The 21665-nt window shown below is 41.3% G+C and overlaps 1 protein-coding gene across 1 annotated transcript; it reads left to right on the forward strand.

The window, feature by feature from the left end:
• Positions 1–7327: 7327 nt before the first annotated feature.
• On the forward strand, positions 7328–21090 carry LOC130928214 (gastrula zinc finger protein XlCGF57.1-like). Its single transcript, XM_057854577.1, has 3 exons — positions 7328–7507; positions 7777–7878; positions 14427–21090. Exons 2-3 carry the CDS (start codon positions 7876–7878, stop codon positions 15867–15869), a joined length of 1446 nt encoding a protein of 481 aa, XP_057710560.1. The 5' UTR covers positions 7328–7507; positions 7777–7875; the 3' UTR covers positions 15870–21090.
• The last annotated feature ends 575 nt before the right edge of the window (positions 21091–21665 follow it).

Genomic DNA, 21665 nt, shown 5'->3' on the forward strand with positions numbered 1-21665 from the left:
TCTGCCAAGGGTACAGGACGACTGCACCGTATTGAGGGGAGGATGGATGGGGCTATGTATCGCCAGATCTTGGCTGACAACCTCCTTCCTTCAGTGAGAGCCCTGAAGATGGGTCGTGGCTGGGTCTTCCAGCATGACAACGACCCAAAGCACACAGCCAAGACAACTAAAGAGTGGCTCCGTAAGAAGCATCTTCAGGTCCTGGAGTGGCTTAGGCAGTCACCAGATCTGAACCCGATAGAAAATCTATGGAGGGAGCTGAAAGTCCGTGTTGCCCGGCAGCAGCCCCAAAACCTGAAGGCTCTGGAGAAGATCTGCATGGAGGAGTGGGCCAAAATCCCTGCTGCAGTGTGTGCAAACTTTGTCAAGGACTACAGGAAACGTTTGGTATCTGTAATAGCAAACAAAGGTTTCTGTACCAAGTATTAAGTTCGATTTTTGTGATGTATCAAATACTTATATCATGCAATTAAATGCTAATTTATTATTTAAAAATCATACAACGTGATTTTCTGGATTTTTGTATTAGATTCCATCCCTCGCAGTTGATGAGAACTTATGATACAAATTGCAGACATCTACATGCTTTGCAAGTGGGAAAACCAGCAAAATTGGCAGTGTATCAAATACTTGTTCTCCCCACTGTATGTAGTTTCCTCCTGCATAGCGGCTCTGATGCTCACTAGTCCTCGGCCTCCCTCTTCCCTGCTCGACATACGACCATTTCGACTTACAAACGAGGTCCTGGAAAGAATTAACTTCGTATGGAGAGGTACCACTGTACTAGGCATGTGCCGATTACCAGTTTGAAGGTATACCGTGGTATGAAAATGTCAAGGCTTGAAAACGGCAAAAATTTTCCATCATACATTACCTAAGGTATGAGGGTTTTTTTTTAATGTCCCAAAAATGTATGGAGAAATCCCTCACTTGCAGCTGTAAGGCTCAACCCTCCCCCACCGGTTGTAGCTCAGTGTCATTGAGTCAGCTGTGTTACACGATGGCTGGAGGAGGTGAAACTCCTGAACTTTTTTCCCCCATTGAAGAACACAAAATTGCTGGTATGGGAATACTTAGGCTAAAGAAAAGTTTCGGATGCCCGGGAGGCCCCCCGACGTTTAAAACATGTTTGCAGAGGGTGGCTGCCGAGGAGGCAATACCTCCATTATGATTTCGCATTTATACAAAATGAAATGTAGGTAAAAAATGTCATGAACATTTCTCCCCAGCTACAGGAGTTAACTCCAGCATGTTTAGTGTGTCTAGCAGTGGTAAAACGTGTTTTTTTTCTCTCTCTGGTAACAGTCTGTGTTAAGAGAATGTGTGTATAATGTAAACATGATTCGAGTCGTGCTTCTCATGGACAATAATTTTTGTTCTGATGATGATAATGTTATGCTGTGGGTTTAGGCTCACCTAAAAGACTGCTTTTGTTTTCATTTAGAATTTTTATTTTTTTATTAACATTATACTAGTGCTTATGTTCCAATTTTAAAAAATAAATCAATAAAACTCCTGTTCAATGGAAAAAAGTTTTTTTTTTTTTTTAATTTAGCAATGAGGCTTTCTATCTAACTGGTTCGCTCCTGGGCCGAAGCATCATGAGGCTTCATTTGTTCTATTGCGCCTTCATGTGGAAAATAAATGTCATGACAGACAGAGTGATTAAAATGATACCATGGATTTGATGGGGTCAAAAGGGCAGGGAGGTGTGATGTGAATGAATGTGCGTGTGTTACTTGAAAGAATGATTGCTTTATTTTAGACATTGACATATAAACAAGGAACAAGACACACATTTCATTCATTTTTATTTGGGAAAATTAGCATTTCCAAAGTTTTTGGCTTAGACTTTTTTTTTTTTTTTAATGATAGGATTTCTCCTGCGTTTGAAAATACTCTTTCGCAAGGGACGCATTAGGCCGGGGTACAGAGAAGGGTTATTGCTAATTTGTAGAGGTTTGGGTAGACATGTTTGTGCTGCTCCCAGTAGTCCAGGGGGTTTGACTTCCTGCTTAACTTGGGTTCCCACAGGTAAGTGTGGACCTCCACAGTCGCATCTGCGGTCTCGCTCTGGGTCGTCCTCTGCTTGACTGTGTGGTCCAATCGCCGCCACAGTTTGTCACCTAAGACACAACAAACAGAATAACAGCCAACAGGCAGTTCTGGCTGCCCATCGTAGAGATGGGCGCAAAAGAATGCCTTATCCCACAATAATGCACTGCCGCTCATTTCCTATTGCTTAATTAACACCATTAGAATGTATCGAATATTACCTTGCTCCACAGGCTGGGAAGCCTCTGATGTGTCCGGTTGTGTTGATGAAGATGATGGGTTGGAGGAGGAGGAGGAGGAAGATGCCCTGTGCCTGGATCATTGCCGCACATTCAGCTGTGAGCCTCCTCTCAGCCTCTTGTGCTTTATTGGGGCTAAAGACGCCTACCTTCTTGAACCTGCAAATGACAATGAGACCCATTGCAGTTGTGAACTGTTCAACAAGAGGCAGTTGCTCATTTGTTGGTACTAGTAGACAGATGAGGAAAAACAGCCAACTGATACAAACCTAGGATCCAGCAGTGTTGCCAATGACATGACACTCATGGCTTGGAGGTTGTAGAGCTTGTCCCTCAGTTGTTTTTTACAACCCTCAGACATTCGTTTGCTCTCCTTCATTTGTATGGTTCCAATGTCATCCTCAAAGGTGTGGTGCAGCATGGCCAAAAGTGGTATGACCTTGGACCCTGACACTCTCCTCTCCTCTCAGAGCTCTACGGTGGCATCATTAAATGGAGACAGCACCTGCAGACTCTCAGAAATGAGCCTCAACTGATGGGATGTGAGTGGGGTAATGTCTGTGTGTAGGCCAGCCAGGGCTGCTGCTACGGCTTCCCTGAGGTTGGGCATGCGTTGCATCATGTGGAAGGTGCTGTTCCAGCGTGTCTCCACCTGAAAATAAAAGGTCATTATTGTTTGAAAGGGGAGTGGAAGCAGTTATGGATGTCAACTTACCTCTTGAATGAGCTTCAGCACAGGCTCTGTAGGCTTCATTTGCTCCTGCACCTGAGTCAGCCTTGTTTGTAAAAAATAAAATAGGAAACAATACATTATTCAAGTCATTCAGTATTAATTTGAATATTGCTGTGTAATAAAGGAATTCACCTTTGCATTGGTACTGCTTTTGAAGAAGTCAACTATCCTCCTACACAGAAGACAGATCTCAGACAGCTCAGTGTTATCCGCCAGAGCCTTCTTCACTATCAGATTTAATGTGTTGAAGGTCTCTGGCACATGCAGCCATGTTGGCTGCACCGTCTGTCACAAGGCAAGTTACAGTGCCTTGCAAAAGTATTCGGCCCCCTTGAACCTTGCAACCTTTCGCCACATTTCAGGCTTCAAACATAAAGATATAAAATTTTAATTTTTTGTCAAGAATCAACAAGTGGGACACAATCATGAAGTGGAACAAAATTTATTGGATAATTTAAACTTTTTTAACAAATAAAAAACTGAAAAGTGGGGCGTGCAATATTATTCGGCCCCCTTGCGTTAATACTTTGTAGCGCCACCTTTTGCTCCAATTACAGCTGCAAGTCGCTTGGGGTATGTTTCTATCACTTTTGCACATCGAGAGACTGACATTCTTGCCCATTCTTCCTTGCAAAACAGCTCGAGCTCAGTGAGGTTGGATGGAGAGTGTTTGTGAACAGCAGTCTTCAGCTCTTTCCACAGATTCTCGATTGGATTCAGGTCTGGACTTTGACTTGGCCATTCTAACACCTGGATACGTTTATTTTTGAAACATTCCATTGTAGATTTGGCTTTATGTTTTGGATCATTGTCCTGTTGGAAGATAAATCTCCGTCCCAGTCTCAGGTCTTGTGCAGATACCAACAGGTTTTCTTCCAGAATGTTCCTGTATTTGGCTGCATCCATCTTCCCGTCAATTTTAACCATCTTCCCTGTCCCTGCTGAAGAAAAGCAGGCCCAAACCATGATGCTGCCACCACCATGTTTGACAGTGGGGATGGTGTGTTCTGGATGATGAGCTGTGTTGCTTTTACGCCAAACATATCGTTTTGCATTGTGGCCAAAAAGTTCAATTTTGGTTTCATCTGACCAGAACACCTTCTTCCACGTGTTTGGTGTGTCTCCCAGGTGGCTTGTGGCAAACTTTAAACGAGACTTTTTATGGATATCTTTGAGAAATGGCTTTCTTCTTGCCACTCTTCCATAAAGGCCAGATTTGTGCAGTGTACGACTGATTGTTGTCCTATGGACAGACTCTCCCACCTCAGCTGTAGATCTCTGCAGTTCATCCAGAGTGATCATGGGCCTCTTGGCTGCATCTCTGATCAGTTTTCTCCTTGTTTGAGAAGAAAGTTTGGAAGGACGGCCGGGTCTTGGTAGATTTGCAGTGGTCTGATGCTCCTTCCATTCAATATGATGGCTTGCACAGTGCTCCTTGAGATGTTTAAAGCTTGGGAAATCTTTTTGTATCCAAATCTGGCTTTAAACTTCTCCACAACAGTATCTCGGACCTGCCTGGTGTGTTCCTTGGTTTTCATAATGCTCTCTGCACTTTAAACAGAACCCTGAGACTATCACAGAGCAGGTGCATTTATTTGGAGACTTGATTACACACAGGTGGATTCTATTCATCATCATCGGTCATTTAGGACAACATTGGATCATTCAGAGATCCTCACTGAACTTCTGGAGTCAGTTTGCTGCACTGAAAGTAAAGGGGCCGAATAATATTGCACGCCCCACTTTTCAGTTTTTTATTTGTTAAAAAAGTTTAAATTATCCAATAAATGTTGTTCCACTTCACGATTGTGTCCCACTTGTTGTTGATTCTTGACAAAAAAATTAAATTTCATACCTTTATGTTTGAAGCCTGAAATGTGGCGAAAGGTTGCAAGATTCAAGGGGGCCGAATACTTTTGCAAGGCACTGTACTTTGGTGGAAATGCCCCATTATGCCATGAGTGCTGATTTGTCGGCAGCCATGTTCTCAGCTGTATGGCGGTCAGGGAAATGAAGCACACCTAACGCAGCTGAGTGCAGAGAGGTGTGCTCATCAATGAAATGACAAGTGACTGCCAGATATGCATCTGTGTTGATGCTGGTCCACATATCTGCTGTTATGCTCACTGCTACAAGCTCTTGGGCCTTCTCCTTTGCCTGCTGGTACCTCTCCTCCACCATGGCTTTCAAAGTCTAAAGGAAAGGAGAAAGAACGCTATCGGAAGAGCAGTTATGGGGGAATGGGGTAATAATGATTCATTTGCTCTCATACACACCTGCCTGGTGGGGAGAACATATGTAGGCTCGAAAGCTTGGATAAGCTTTCTGAACCCTGTGACCTCCACAAAACTGAAGGGCTGGCAATCATCAATTACCGTATTGATCAATGCCTCTTTCACTGCATTATTATCCACTGCGGTTTAACAGAAACAGAGTAGGCCTATTAATAATAGATGTCATTAATTTCATCTGTTACATTTGAAATGTACATGGTAGGCTATGCTGTTTTTTCATTGCATGTTAAAATGGCTTACCTGGGCGTGGTTCTATTTGAGTTGTCTCCTTATTTTTATGCAGACCCCGATAATGCCTCAACATAGATGAAGTGTTCTCTCGGTACCCAAGTTCTTTAGAACAAAGTTTACACTTCACCTTTTGAAATATTGGCAAGTAGAAGAAAGACATTAAAACGAGGGATACACTGTTGTCACAATAATTTATATATTCACACTGGTTATTATAATTTGTACCTTTTTAGGAGAGATCTGCTCAAAATGATCCCAGACAGGGGATGTTCTCTTCTTTTTCGTTGTGGACGGTGTCTCCATTGCAAAACGAATCCGATTGAACTGAGGTTTGAACAAAACAAAAAAAGATACACTACACAATCATTAATACTGCTGCAAATAGCAAAAATCTATCTGCATATGGAAACACATTCTCTATCCAAAATTCAGGACAATTGGCAAAGTGAACATCTTTATTTTTTTCTAATCCATAAAAGTCGTTAGAGTTGAGCTGGAATGGATCACAATAAATAATAATAATAATAAACAACTTCTGGTTTGCGTTCTCCTGTTTTTTGGAGTCCGAAAACAAAATGACCACTAGATGACGCGCTTTGCCAAGCGATAAAGACAGAATCGACTACAATAGACCCTACTCACCTACGTCACAAAATGGGCGTGTCGCTGTTTCCGGCCGCCATATTGTACCTCTTTTTCAGACCTATTCTCATTGTTTTCTATTAGTCGAGCAAGTTATAGAGCAATTCATGGAAGCCCCGGTGTTATCTGACGCTGTAAACTCATTGGATCCGTTGCATAAAAGGCGTTACGTGGAAAAGCTTCAGTTTATCCATTCGCCAGATCCGTATTTGATGCCTAAATCGATGTTTTTCGACCCGCTGGCTTCGCCTGACATCTGATACCCACACAAAATCAGCCTATTCTCACGAAAGTTTGAAAAACTTTAAGAGCTTGGAGGCTTATAAATGCTACGTTGCTGGTTAGGTGAAACACGTCCTCGTACACGAAAATTCGGCAGGAATCTTGTGCTCGGAAGGTGAGTTACGAAATTTTCAATTGAAAATCTTTTGTTCTTGCTAACATCCACTGTCAAGTCTAATGTATTTCATGTCATTTGTCAATGGAGCTAGGGCTTTTAATGTTTATATGGTTTAGCGATAGCACTAACTACATACATACGTGTATGTTGTCGGCGATTAGCCTAGCAATGATCTTAATTGTGGTTGTCAGCCCGAAACCCTCTAAATATATATTAAATGCATCTTACCAGATATAAAATGACTACTACATAATCTGTGGTAGTCGTTTGGAGCCCAGTTGTCTCGTCGAATTGCAGCAGTCAATCGCGGCCTCCTCTTCGTGTCTCTCGGAATACGGTAAAAATTCAAGTCTCTCCGTCTATCTTCTCTGTTTTTGCAACCGACCGCCACACACGACTTCACCATTTTGAGTATTAATGTTGACGAGCAGTAAAACGTGCAATAATAGGAAGAATTTACGAAGCGCTAATGCATTTCTATGGCGAGTATGCGGACATCATGGCGCGGGGGCGTGGCTGTGACGTCACGTGAGTAGGTATATGACCCAACTCAGAAATGGGGGGGGGGGGCTCCTATGGGAGTTGCTACCCGATCGTGACGGCCTACCGGATCTTGACAGACTGCGCTTGCGCAAACCGACGCCATTTTCTCCTGAAGGATGATGGGAGATATGTGTACGTGTTGGGTTAAAAAAAAAAAAAAAAAAAAAACTTCCGAGGTTGATGATGCCATAGAAAGAAGTAGTGATGGCAACTTGAAACTGAAACTTCAAAACGTGCTCCGAATCGGTGACTTATATTTTCAATGAACCACTGCTCCGGAAGCGCTTGCTCTGGACCTATTTGGGACTTGCCGTTCTTTTGGTATTCCCTTTTCCCAACCAAACGAGCTCATTCAAAGTATTCTCACCGGGTAAGTACTGAAGTAAGAATTTCGTGGACTAAAACCTTCGATCTTAAAAGCTTTGTCGAAGTCGTTTGGCTTAATGTTGAAGCTTTGCAGCCTAACGTAACTTTTGTTTTGTTTTGTTTAGCTTAGCTCACTAGCCAAGACACGTTAACGCATTCCGATTGCTTTGACTATGCCAATTGTTTGTAAAATAAATAAATAAATGGCGGGTGTCGCTCGGTGAACAGTGTTTACATTTAATTGTACGAGACTCTTTTCGACTTGTCTTAAAGATGCGACAAAATAATCCTGACCAAAGGCGAACGACGTGGAAGATGAGGTGAGGAAATCCAGGCCACGAAGATCAGCTGTAGAACTGTAAAGAGAAAAAGATGGTAAGGTCACGACATGAGTTGTTTTACTTTTTTATCCAATATCAGACTTGCTTTTGACCGTGATCAGTGATTGAGACTGTAGGGCAAAATTCCCATATCTGACTTTCCATACAAAGCTCACAATAGTGATGATCTCAGATAAGGCAATACAACAATTATTGATACATGGGTCAGGTAATCATTCAAGGATATTCTCCAGGAATTTTTTTTTTTAATGAGTTCATCACTAGTAGACATCCAATCCATTTGAACCGGGAAGGTAGCAGTTTCGTTTATTCACTGTCATCCCGCCCACTTCAAACGGAATGGACGTCTATGGCCATCAATGGCAGCCAATGAGTTAACAATTTTATCTATCAACATGGCAGTGAAAGAGTTGATGACAGATGACAGACAGTAATCAAGTGCATTTACTGAATGTACAGCTAAAGGATTATTAAGGCTGAATTATACCGGATCCGTCAAGATGTAGCAGCGGAGCCAATCCGTTTCCATTCTATCATACGCTACGGATTGACTTCAGACCATCTCCGACATGCCGCATGCTTTGAGCTATTTTCTATTTTTGACGGAGATGCGTCTGTCAAAATGGGCGGAGCCAGGCCTGCAGTCAACAGGCTAGGTCGGGTCGGGAATGTATGGCTCTTTTGACTGCTGCATCTGGCTAGCAGACAAATCTTCAATAAAAAATAAATAAATAAAGTTTCGTTATGTAATGGGAAGGGCGCTAGGACCTCCGGGGAAACCTGGCGGGCGTAAGAGCCACAGGGGAAGCGTTAAAAAGAGCAACCAGTAAGGGGCGCTCACATTTTTTACATTGGAAAACCGGTGATCAGGGGACATACAGGATTCTAGGACGGGTGCGGCAGTGGAGAACGCCTAAAAAGTCTGATGATGCGTGTGGCAGCCGGTTAAAATGATAGCTATGCATCTGTAGCGTGGTGCAAACAGAGATTAAATGCTTCAGTCTGTTGCTACACATTTTTTTTCTCAATTTTTCTTGTATAGCTGAAACGAGAAAAGACAACGTCCGTCTCGCATTGCTGCACACAGAGGCTCATTTCTTATTTGCTCTAAAATGTGGATTCTTATTAGTGCTGCACCGATACCATTTTTTGGCCCCGATACCAATACCGATACCTGGCTGTGCAGTATCGGCCGATACCATACTGATACCACCCCGTTAACATATATATATATATATATTTTTTTTTCTTTTTTTCCCCCCAAAGAGCTACATAATTGGATGTGAAATCATTGCTATGAAGGCTTTGTCAGGCTGTTGATTACCTTTGCAAAATAGGAAAAAGACTAGTACAAAGTGATCAGTCTACTAAACCCTAGAAGACAATAGTTGAATAAACCTTTTGCTCTCAAAGGCCAAAATAGTGCTACATTTGTGAAATTAATAAAACATATATAATACTAGCCCAACAGTAAGAAAAGTAAAAATAAATTCATAATAATAAACTGAATGAACCGAGTAAACTTTTTTAAACCTCTCATTCTGCTGCTGGTTAGATTGTGTTTTGTTGCTGGGCTGGTAGTGGGGGCATTCCTGACGTCGCACCTGAATCCAATGCGGGCTCCTCAATGCAGCATTTAAGCACGGGTGATCTCAGAGAAGGCTGCCGAGATATTTGCCTTGCTGATCGCCAATTGACATCTCGCACTATAGTCTCGCTACATTTGCTTGTTACGCCCCTGCATTGGGTTTTTCCTGTTGGTGTGCTGCTCTCGTTTGTAACCTCTACCCTGTGCAGGTGTTTGAGTGTTTTTATTTTGGCTTTTTGGCTCGCTGCCTATCGTCTTAGTTAACCTTCGAGTTTGTAGTATTGAGCTCCGTCGACCTGCTGTCACGGAGTCCTTTTGTTATTTCTACTATCCCGCGATCGCATGTTATTTTTTGTTTGCAATCATTGAACCTTTGTACTTATCCCCCGCTTGTTGTCTGATTTGAGGTCCAACCTTGTTTCCGCATTTGCGGACGCTAACAATTATAAGTACTAATAATTGACCACAGCATCCGGTCTCTCTATTAGCCTCCTTTTTTTGGGGAGGGGGGAGTCCCTTATTTCTGTTTCTGAAAGGTGGCAACCCTACTTTGGAAACAGTTCCCAAATTGCTGCGGCATTTCTTTCAGTAAAAGAGAATAAATGTAAAGTAGAAGTAGTGAACTGACCAGAGATTGTTGCTCTGGTCCAGCGCCCTTCCTCTGGATAGCAGTCCTGCTCTTGCAGGCTCCAACTCGTTGTGTTCGTTAACGTTTCATCTTTAAATGTGTTATCTGGTTCGAGGTATTGAAACTGGCCGATTTAACTCCACATCTCGAAACTTTCAGGCCACAAATCTTGCATGCAGCCATTGATTTTAATCGACGGGATTTCTATTTTGAAATATTTCCCGACCGCCGCCATTTCTCCTGGTTTGTTTTTCCTCCATATGAAAAAGCGGCCTTGTCATTGTTCAGGAGTGGCTATTGGCCCGCTCTCATTGGTCTGGAGCAGGCCAATAGCGATAACTGCTTGGTGTTCACGTGTCATCACACAACACAGAGACAGAGTGTAGTGAGCGCCAGGAGGAAAAAAAAGGCTGCAGTCAAATGTTACAATAATTAGGGATGTCCCGATCCAGGTTTTTGCACTTCCGATCCGATACCGATACTGGCCGATACCGATACCGGCCTATCTGAGCATGTGTTAAAGTTTAAAGTTATTTAGCCGCCTTACTTAGTTGTCAGACTCATGTTGAAAAAGGTTTTAGTACTCTTGATAACAACTAGCCAGCTGAATTAGGTGAGTTTGAATAACACACAACGGTTGGTAACAAGAAACTGACCTGTTTATTCAGTGACAAACACAAAACATTATAAATAACAAACAGAAATGGCATAGTCAGTCAGTAAAACGTGCAAATAATATTGTAAACTGTCTTAAAAAAGCAAAACACACCAACAACCTCAGTGGAAACGACTATTTCAGTATCAAGTTAACATTTTAAAACAGTAAATAAAATACTCCAGTCCCCATTCTGTATCAGCAGCTTTAAACTACATTAAATTCATTTAATTTTGCGAATCAACTGTTAAAGTTGTTAAAATTGCTCCCGTTATTCCATAATTACCCTTCTGTCTACTTTCGACATGTGAAAGTTTTAAAACTTTTGAAGACAGATTCAAGTCATGATTTTGCCGATTTAAGAGTATTTTAGATAAAAAGTTAATTAGGTTCGCTTGGAAGGTTCACAACAGCCTACTAGGGAAGGCTCCTGCTTTAAGATGGCGGCTGTTTACCAACGCAACTAGTTTTCAGTAGTTCAATGGTGCATCTAGTTCTATATACATATGATATCTATTATCTACAGTAAAACGATGTTAACGTAGTCTGTAGCGGCTGTCAGCAGCAGTCAGGTATTCTTGTGTTTTTTTTATCCAGCGGCATGAGTTGAGCTAAAGCCGTGAGTTGAGCATTGGCATTACGGGTCTATGACAAGCACGATGTTTACTCTCGGGATGCAATGCGGTCCGTTTCTCATTGCGTCCCGAAGATCGCGCTGTGTATTAGTTCCGCTTTACTTGACATATTTCAGTAATCGGAATTTGGATGTTTGTGAATCGTTCTCGAATCTTCCACGGCCGAATCGCTCAAGGATGTAATAACGGCTGGGCAAGTTGTACCGTGGTTCAAAGTGTTGGATGGTGGGTCTTTACTCACGAGAGATAATGGCTCGTCATCCAGAATGAATTCTTCGGCAGTGACTCTTGTTAGTCCCTGGGCTTTGGGACTGTCGAGTGCCAGTTTGTCACGCATCGCAAAAGTTTCTGCCAGTGTTAGTTGCGTAGGACCTTTCTTTTTGTCTTTGGTTTTCTTAACATACTTCTTATATTGTTTGTGGTGGTATTTCGCTAAATGCTTGAGTAGGTTGGTTGTATTAAAACTTCTTACAGCTTTACCACCCCGCTTGACTTTATTGTGGCATATGTTGCACTCTGCCTCTTCGTCTTTGTCATCCTTTAAGGTGAAATGATCCCACACAGCTGACATTTTTACCGATAAAGTCTCTCAGTAAATTGGGAGACGGTAATGTAAATGTGGTGTGTTGAAGGTGTGCCGTAAAATGCGGACTGGATTTTAGGGAAAACGAAGCAAAAACTGGAATGGATTACGTAAATCGGTGCGCTGGAAAACTCGGACCGGATTTAAAAAAAAAAAAAAAAAACTGGATCGGAAGTCTGGATCGGAATTTTTCCGTGTTGGCTGATCCGATACCGATGCGCATTTTTTTGCCCATATCGGCATCCAATCCGATCCAAATATCGGATCGGGACATCTCTAATAATAATGCTCTAATGGACCGTTAAGTGGTATCGGCGCCGTATTTGTTGGTACTCGCCGATACCGATACCACCATTTCGGGCCGGATCGGCGCCCCCTGCCAATACTAGTATCGGTGCATCTTATATAATTACAGTGGGGCAAAAAAGTATTTAGTCAACCACTAACTGTGCAAATTCACCCACTTGAAAATATTAGAGAGGCCTGTAATTGTCAACATGGGTAAACCTCAACCTTAAGAGACAGAATGTGGAAAAAAAAAAAAACGGTAACATACCAGAAACGCCAACGGCGCGTCGGCAATGCCGCCGCGATAACGCAGCCGTTAAAGTCAATCAGCCAATGCACACCAGTCGCAGTGCGGCCGTGTGTTGGACGCGCCCCAGAAGCGTTCAACACGTCGCACGCAAAAAGAACAGCAGAGTTTGTTATTTGACGCGAGACGCGGCCCCCCTGCGTCAATACTACTAGGTAGGATCGGTCACTCGTGTAAAAATACGGTGGATCCCGTCGATTTTCAAAATAATATGCAATCGTAATTTACTTTTCAACTCCATCAGATCTCTTGAGGCTGTGGGTATATTGGGTCACAGTTTACTCGGTGGTGGTTTACTGCTGTCTTCTCTGCTGTAACAACCAACACGGCAGGACAGTATCAACTCTGCTTTTAATCTCGGCGCATCAGTTCCTTCATGTTGGATACAAAACCCTCCTACCACAACAAAACAAGTAGGAACTAATATTCACATAGGAACTAAAATTATACTACATAAAATATAGAAAACAAATGAATACTACGTCACATTTGCAAAACATAACCACGTAATAAAATCAATTGAAATGATCTAAAACACCTGTAATTACTTTTCACTTCAGCACAGGACTTTGTTTCTTTTCTTCCAGAAAGAAAGTTGACCAATACGTAGAGGTGTGCAAAATTTCCGATTCTTAGATTATTCGCGATTCGGCCGTGGAAGATTCGAGAACGATTCACAAACATCCACATTCTGATTATTGAAATATGCCAAGTAAAGCAGAAGTACAACACACTCAGCGCGCCGCGCGGTCTTCGGGATGCAATGAGGAACGGAGCGAGAGTAGCTAAACATCATGCTTCTCATTACCCGGCCCCTCGGGTAATGCCAATGCTCAACTCACAGTTCTAGCTCAACTCATGCCACGAGATAAAAAAACACAACAACATACCTGACTGCTGCCGAAAAGCTGCTACAAAGTACATCCACGTAATGTTATGGTAGATATCATTTATATGGGACTAGATAGATTCGGTAGCGTTAGCAGCACATCTACAAAAAGCTAGATGCGGGCGTTAGTAAGCGGCCGCCATCTTAAAGCAGTACACTTCCCTGCTAGGCTGTTGTAGCGAACCTTCCAAGCGAACCTAATTAACTTTTTATCTAAAATACTCCTAAATCGGTAAAATATTGACTTGAATCTATCTTTAAAATAGTTTTAAAACTTTCACATGTCGAAAGTAGACAAAAGGAAATTATGGAATAACGGGAGAAATTTTAACAACTTTAACGGTTGATTCACAACATTAAATTAATTGAATGTAGTTTAAAGCTGCTGATAAAGAATGGGGACTGGAGTTTTTTTATTTACTGTTATTTTTGTATATTTGTTTACTGCTATATATAACTTGGTACTGAAATAGTAGTTTGGTTTAGCCTGAGAGTATTTTTGAACAATTTTGGAACTAATGTACAAAACATAATAAATAAATAAATAAATAAAAAAAAAAAAGGAGGGGGGTGCATCAATAATCGTTTTATAATCGAATCGGAGCCTCTGAATCGTTAGGTGCCCAAAGATTCCCAGCTCTACCAATACGCGGGGTCTGTAAGTCAAATGGTTGTTGTTTTATTATCCCTAAATACCCGCTACTCTCACGCGATCTTGCAATTCTCGCGTGAACCGATCGAGCCGCTCCACAGACGCGCTGCTTGTAAAACGTGTCCTATGGAAATTGACGCTGAGCGTCACTGGTGCGTTATCGCGGCGGGATCGTTGACGCGACGTTGACGTTTCTGGTGCGTCACCGGGGTTAGCCGCTGAACCCTTCACATTTTGACTGGCAGTCTGAACAAGACCTTAGTGTCGGTAAAAAAAAAATAGACAACATGAAAATCATGGCGGGAGACTGAGCAAAGCTGGACTTTAGCAAATCACGTCATATTTTTCCTTTTCCAGTATCCGGCAGACGTCGCTATTAAAGAGCTTCACCCTCATGACCACGATCCCCTCCACGTTAAACAGGAGGAGTCTGAGATGCCGTACATTAAACAGGAGGAAAAGCCAGAGACCCCCAGCATTAAAGAAGAAGAACAGGAAGATGAGATCCCCGAGTTTCCAATGACTGTCATTGTGAAGAGTGAAAACGACGAAGGTCCAAGCGAAAAGAGCGGAGCAGCGAAACCTTCGAGCGACAGCTCATTCCAACACCTGACAACAAAAGAAGAGGGACAATGGCAACATGACGGTTCGTTATCGCCACTCTCACACAGTGACGATGTAACTTCACAATCATCTCTTTTTAACACTGATGAGAAGGATAAAGACGTTGACCAAAATGCTTCAAAATCCTTAAACAAGTCCTCATTGAAAAGCGGCACAAAAGGGGTTGGGAGACCTTTTACCTGTTCACTTTGTGATAAAACGTATTCTCAGAAAAAACACTTACAAAGCCACATGTATACACACACTGGGGAGAAGCCTTTCGCCTGCTCATTTTGTGATAAAAGATTCACTGGGAAGTCACATTTAAAAAATCACACAAAAACACACACTGGAGAGATGCCTTTTCAATGCACATCTTGTGGTAAACAATTCACTAGTAAGGGATGTTTAAACCAACATACCAGGATACACACTGGAGAGAAGTCTTTCGTCTGCACATCTTGTGGTAAACGATTCTTTGATCAGGCACATTTAAACAGACACACACTCACACACACTGGAGAAAAGCCTTTTGTCTGCACAAGTTGTGGTAAAGGATTCATTGAGAAAAGAGATTTTATCAGTCACACAAGAGCACACACTGGAGAGAAGCCTTTTCCCTGCTCACTTTGCAATAAGCGATTCTCTCAGAAAGAACGACTGAACTCTCACTTGAAAACACACACTGGAGAGAGGCATTTTGCGTGCTCATTGTGTGATAAAAAATACTTAAGAAAGTCAAATTTAATCAGTCACACAAGAACACACACTGGAGAGAAGCCTTTTCAATGCACATCTTGTGGTAAACGATTTACCATTAAGGGATGTTTAGACAAACACGCAAAGATACACACCGGAGAGAAGCCTTTTGTCTGCACATCTTGTGGTAAACGATTCACTGAGAAGGCACATTTAAACAGACACACACTCACACACACTGGAGAAAAGCCTTTTCAATGCACATCTTGTGGTAAAAAATTCATCGAGAAAGGAGATTTTATCAACCACACAAGAACACACACTGGAGAGAAGCCTTTTGCCTGCTCTTTCTGCGATAAAAGATTTTGTACGACGCATGAGTTAACAAGACACATGCGTACACACACTGGAGAGAAGCCTTTTGCCTGCTCTCGTTGCTATAAAAGATTTTGTACGAAGCAAAAGTTAACAGGACACATGCGTACACACATCGGGTGAAACGGCTTTTCTCTGCGCACTTTGTGGTAAAAGATTTACCCGGAAGGAACATTAAAGCTGTAGTGTGAACTAATTTCTTCACATGCCAAATAGGGTCACAAGTAAAGTAATTAAACATTGTCCACCAAATAAAGCATGAAAAAATAATTTATATGTTGTATATTTGACAAAATAATCGCGTTTCCGAAGTTCGAGCCTGAAAGGGGACGAACCTCGAAGTGATACGTCACACCGGGAACAGCGTTGGCAGCTCCATACATACGGCCGCCATACAAAGCCCTTCAAACAATGATTCAAACAGCGATATAAGCGATAGACCGAGCGCAAGGGAGGAGATCCAAGTTTTTGAAGAGTTGGAGGAAGAAGAGGAGCTTGGAGTTTTATGTTGGATCTAACATGTATTAGCCAGACGCTAATCAGAATGCAAACAGTGTGCCTAGACTACCTGACATGGAATAGATACAAGACCCATCGAGATTACAACATTGGTAAGATATAGGCTGTTATTATTTTTATGATTTGAAGATGCAGGCATTTGCACATAATGTTATGTTTTTGTCTATCTGATGACATTGTTAAAGAAAATAATCCGACTTCATGTTCATTTTGGCAGATCCGGCAGCTCTCGTACATATAAAATAATAATATAAAAACGTTGGGGGGAAAGAAGGAGATGAGTCTTCGATGGCTTTCTCCACTTTACTGTGGCAACAATAAGAAAACAAAATAATAGTGGGCTGCCGCCACATTCGACCGCGAAGTTTTGCTTCTCGCCGATCTCCTCCTCGCCTCCCACTCCAGCGTCTCTTAAACGGATTGTGCATGGTGTCATGTTATGAGCTTTTTGTTTACAAATGTATCGAACACACGACGCGCTGACAACCTTGTCTCTTTATTAACACATGGAGCAGTTCTTATGGAAAAGTTAGAACACAGCTCGGCACAGCTCTCGGCAGGAATTGGCGTCTAATGGCGTGAGGAAATGTAGTTTTTTCACACAAGCGAACAGATTACAAAGCACCACTTCAGTGTTGTCCCGAGACTACATTTCCCATGATTCGCTGCGTGACCTGCGCGCTCGCTGATTCGCTGCGAGATTGACTCGATGGCTACGCTAAACCAACACGCTATTTTTCAGCTGTCAGCGGCTCTCATAAAACACAAACTAGAAGCCTATCTTGCGATCACCGTGAACGCTGAACCGTCCATAAGCAATGCAATGCTTGAAGCATGAAGGTGGAAATACATAATACAAATACAAATAAATGTGCACAAACTAACCGGCGGTGTGTGTCTCTTACAGCAACGTGACCGTGAATTACCGCGACGCCGACCCGTTTATATGAACATCCACACCCGTTTCCCGATTGACAGTGGATGAACCCTTTCGGACATGATCGTAGATGACGCACAATTTAAACACGCTTAACCTAGCGAACGCAACAACAACTATGATCGGGGATTTCCACGAGTTAACTTTCGGCTAACATCGCTAGCTTATACTGTTCAATTCCACAACAGTAGGCAGCTATGCTTTGACAAAGTCATCAGTCATCTATCCAAAAATCACACTTACTTTTTGGCAAATCCTTGATCATAAGCAGACCGGTTAAGGAAGCAGGCATCTTTGAAGTGTTTGCAGCAGAGAACACTACTCAATGATGGCGTGAAATTCATTCGCTTCGTGCGAACGAAAGATGTCCATTTATGTGCCCTGCTATCCTTTGGCCACTCATACAACTTTTCGTTTGAGCGAGAACAAAACATCGCCACATACCGCTGTGGCATCTTACCGAGAAGCAATGCAACAAATAATACTGTTCTATGGTGGACTTACCTCGCACGTCTAGGTGTGACGTAATTTCCGAAGATTTCCGAAGATTGCCGAAGAAAAGCATTTTCGTTGTCAAGGGCGTTGCTATGGGTTAAACAAAGAATCTAGAAGGGTTGCGTTAAAAAAAATAATGAAAATATGCTTATAATTGTTTAGCCATTGATATTATTCAAAAACATTGTTGGCCAACCTTACTTCAAAGTTCCCCTTTAAACTCAAAAAGACACACCTAATTTACTTACGGCTTACTGCTTTTCACAATTTGACTTCTGATTGTCAACAATACTTTGATGCTTCCCTTCTTTATTTTGTTTGTCCTTCAGGGTAGATTTTTTTTATGTGTTTTGTGTAGAGATGTGCCAATCGATCGGGTCCGATCATGTCATTTTCAAAGTATTGGAATCGGCAAAAAAATATTGGCCATGCATTTTTTATTTTTTTTAATTTTTTTTAAATCGTTCTTTAATTGTATTTAACGTTACAGACATGTTACACTCATCCAGAGTCTTTAGTTTAGGCTTAAGGTAGGGTTATCAAATTTATCCCGATAGCGGCGGTAATTATTTTTTAAAAAATGTATCACGTTAAAATATTTAACGCAATTAATGCATGCGCTGCACGACCCACTCATGCATTGTCGCACTCAATCTGTAATGGCGCCGTTTTACCTATATAGAGAGATAAAAGGCAGCGTAAAATAAGGAGTGAATTTTGGCAGCCTTTGGAGCCTTTTCTTAATTGGCTAAAGCCTTACTATCCCTCTCCCTACGATTAGAAATATCATGGGAAGCAATGTGGGGAAGCAAGGTAACATTTGATCTTTTTCTTAACACCTTATGTTATTTACCAACGCAAAGAAGATATATCAATTGGTAGCACTACGCACATTGTTCCACTTCCCATTATGCATTTGGGCATGGCTACAGTATCATTTACTGAAAGCTCAACAAATACACTAGATGGCAATATTTAGTCACAATATACAAAGTAACAAGTCTTTCTATCCGTGGATCCCTCTCACAGAAAGAATGTTAATAATGTAAATGCCATCTTGAGGATTTATTGTCATAATAAACAAATACAGTATGTATGTATGTATGTATGTATGTATGTTGAATGTATATATTCGTCTGAGTTTTATTCATTTTTTTCTTAATGCATTGCCAAAATGTATATGATCGGGAAAAATTATCGGGAATGATTGAAATTGAATCAGGAGCAAAAAAAAAAGCAATCGGATCGGGAAATATCGGGATCGGCAGATACTCAAACTAAAACGATCGGGATCGGATCGGGAGCAAAAAAACATGATCGGAACAACCCTAGTTTTGTGCATTGTAATCATTTGAAATCTGCTTCATTGTAGAAATACTGAACCTTTTTAATTTTACTATCAAATATTTTTCTTTATTACTTACTAACTTACTTACTTTTTTGTAAACTGTTTTTTGGTAAATATGGGCTGTATGTGCAGTGGTACCTCGACATACGATTGCTTCGACACTAGGGATGGGAATCGAGAACCGGTTCTTATAGAGAACCGGTTCCGCGCATATCAATTCCATGGAATCGTTTGGCAGATTATCTAATGATTCTCTTATAGATTCCAAACAGTACAATAAACGTCAAGGACTTTACGCAAGATACACACCGACAAGTAAGCAAGTATCACAACATAAATGCTCACAGTGTAATAACCCACCAAGTGTACCATGAGGTGTCGCCACCGAGTGATAACAAATATCTCTTCATAATCACAGATTAGTTTTAAATGCTGAAAAAACTAAATACATGGTTTTCTCCACTTCCACCATTACTGACAATGATTTACCCGGAATCAAATCCCTAAATGGTACTCAAATTACTCTCACTGATTCATACAAATACTTCGGAATTTAGATTGACAGTAATTTATCATTAAAAACTCATATTCATCACCTAATCCGTAAATTTAAATTTAAATTTAGCTTCCTGTATAGAATCAAAGGCTGTCTGTCAACTTCTAATCGAAAAACCATTTTTTTATCTTCTTTTGTTTCTGTTCTTGATTATGGGGACATCTTGTACTGTCATGCAGCTCCATCAACTCTTCAACAGTCAAACCCGGTTTATCACAGTGCACTATGTTTCATCACCAATGACAATTTCTGCACTCATCATTGTACCCTGTATCAAAACGTTGGTTGGTCCTCACTACAGTCAAGAAGAAATATCCACATCGTAACTACAAAACACGATCGTCCAACTACTTAACCCTAAACATCCCACTCACACGCACTAATGTTGGCAGAACTGGCTTTAGCTACTATGCTCCTCTTAAATGGAACAAATTGCAATCTACTCTCAATCTACAGTCAATCATTCATCTTGGTGATTTTAAATCTCTTTTGTCTGATGTTTTTACTGATTATTGTAACTGTTTCCGTTAGTGTATTTTGTGTTGTTTGATATTTGTGAATGTTTTTTGTGTTCCGGCCTTTCTTGTAAAAGAGATATTAACCTCAATGAGACTGCCTGATAAAATAAAGATTAAATAAATAAAAAATAATGTAGTGGTATTCACAGTCCAAGTCAATATTCGTGAGATACACACGTTCCCAGGCTTCAACTGGGACCGTGTGCTTTGGTCAGATGAGACCAAGATTGAGCTTTTTGGCAACAAACACTCTAAGTGGGTCTGGCGTGCCACCTCATACCCACTGTGAAGTATTGGGGTGGGTCAGTGATGCTGTGGGGCTGTTTCGCTTCCAAAGGCCCTGGGAACCTTGTTAGGGTGCATGGCATCATGAATGCTATGAAATACCAGGACATTTTAAATCAAAATCTGTTGCCCGAAAGCTGAAGATGGGTCGTCACTGGGTCTTTCAGCAAGACAATGACCCTAAACATATGGCCAAATCTACACAGAAATGGTTCACCAGACACAAAATCAAGCTCCTCCCATGGCCATCTAAGTCCCCAGACCTTGTTTTGTTGGCAAAAGGGGGTTGTACAGAGTACTAACACCAGGGTTGCTAATCGTGACACACATTATTTGATGTCAAATATTTTTTTCTTTATGTGGGATTTTTTCCCCACTGAATAAATGCACTTGTATTGAAGGTTGGATTTTTCTCTTTTTTTCTATTAAGGTCCCATATTATTTGAATTAAAAAAAAAGACATTAGAAGCTAAAAAACACATCTTTTTCAGGGGTGCCAATAATTATGGAGGGCACTGTATGTTCCAATTTTAAAAAAATAAATATCCTGTTGAATGCAAAAGTTTTTGCTTTTTTTTAAACCCAGATTTCTCAAAGTAACACATTTTGGAGCTATCCTCCCCTCCCCTCACATTTCGTTGTTCATGCATTATGTAACATCATACTGTAGACTTGTTCAGCATCTTGTTCTGTATCGTATTTTCATAATAAATTGCCTTTCAAAATGACCTATCTGTTCTATGTGTTGGATTTTATCGAGTAAATTTCCCCCCAAAATGCGACTTCCACTCCGGTGCGACTTATATATGTTCTTTTTCCCCTTCGTTGGGCATTTTATGGCTGGTGCGACTTATAGTCCAAAAATACGGTAATTTTGATGTGCTATTTCGTTGGAAAGCCTACGTCGATGTTCATCGCACCCGGGCCCTGTTCACATTTGATGTTCTGCCACTGAGAATCAACATATGATCGGAGGACAAAATAAGGTGCGTGACATGTAGCTGTCCAAGCCATCCAAGCATCTTATCCAAGCATCTTATTAAGTTATATTTTCGAGAGACTTCACACTCCAGATAATTTCAGAGATGCTTTACCATGTCTCCCGTTTTTTGGAACTAACACAACAAAAAAAAGACTAATCTGTACCCACTGTTTACTAATCTGTGGGTACAGTTTAGTGATCTGTACCCACAGATTACTAGTGTTTATTTGTCAATTGGCTATTTTTAGTTGCCACATTAGCAGTGACCGGGTAAAAGTA

This window comes from Corythoichthys intestinalis, chromosome 1, assembly GCF_030265065.1.
Source record: "Corythoichthys intestinalis isolate RoL2023-P3 chromosome 1, ASM3026506v1, whole genome shotgun sequence".
NCBI lineage: Eukaryota > Metazoa > Chordata > Actinopteri > Syngnathiformes > Syngnathidae > Corythoichthys > Corythoichthys intestinalis.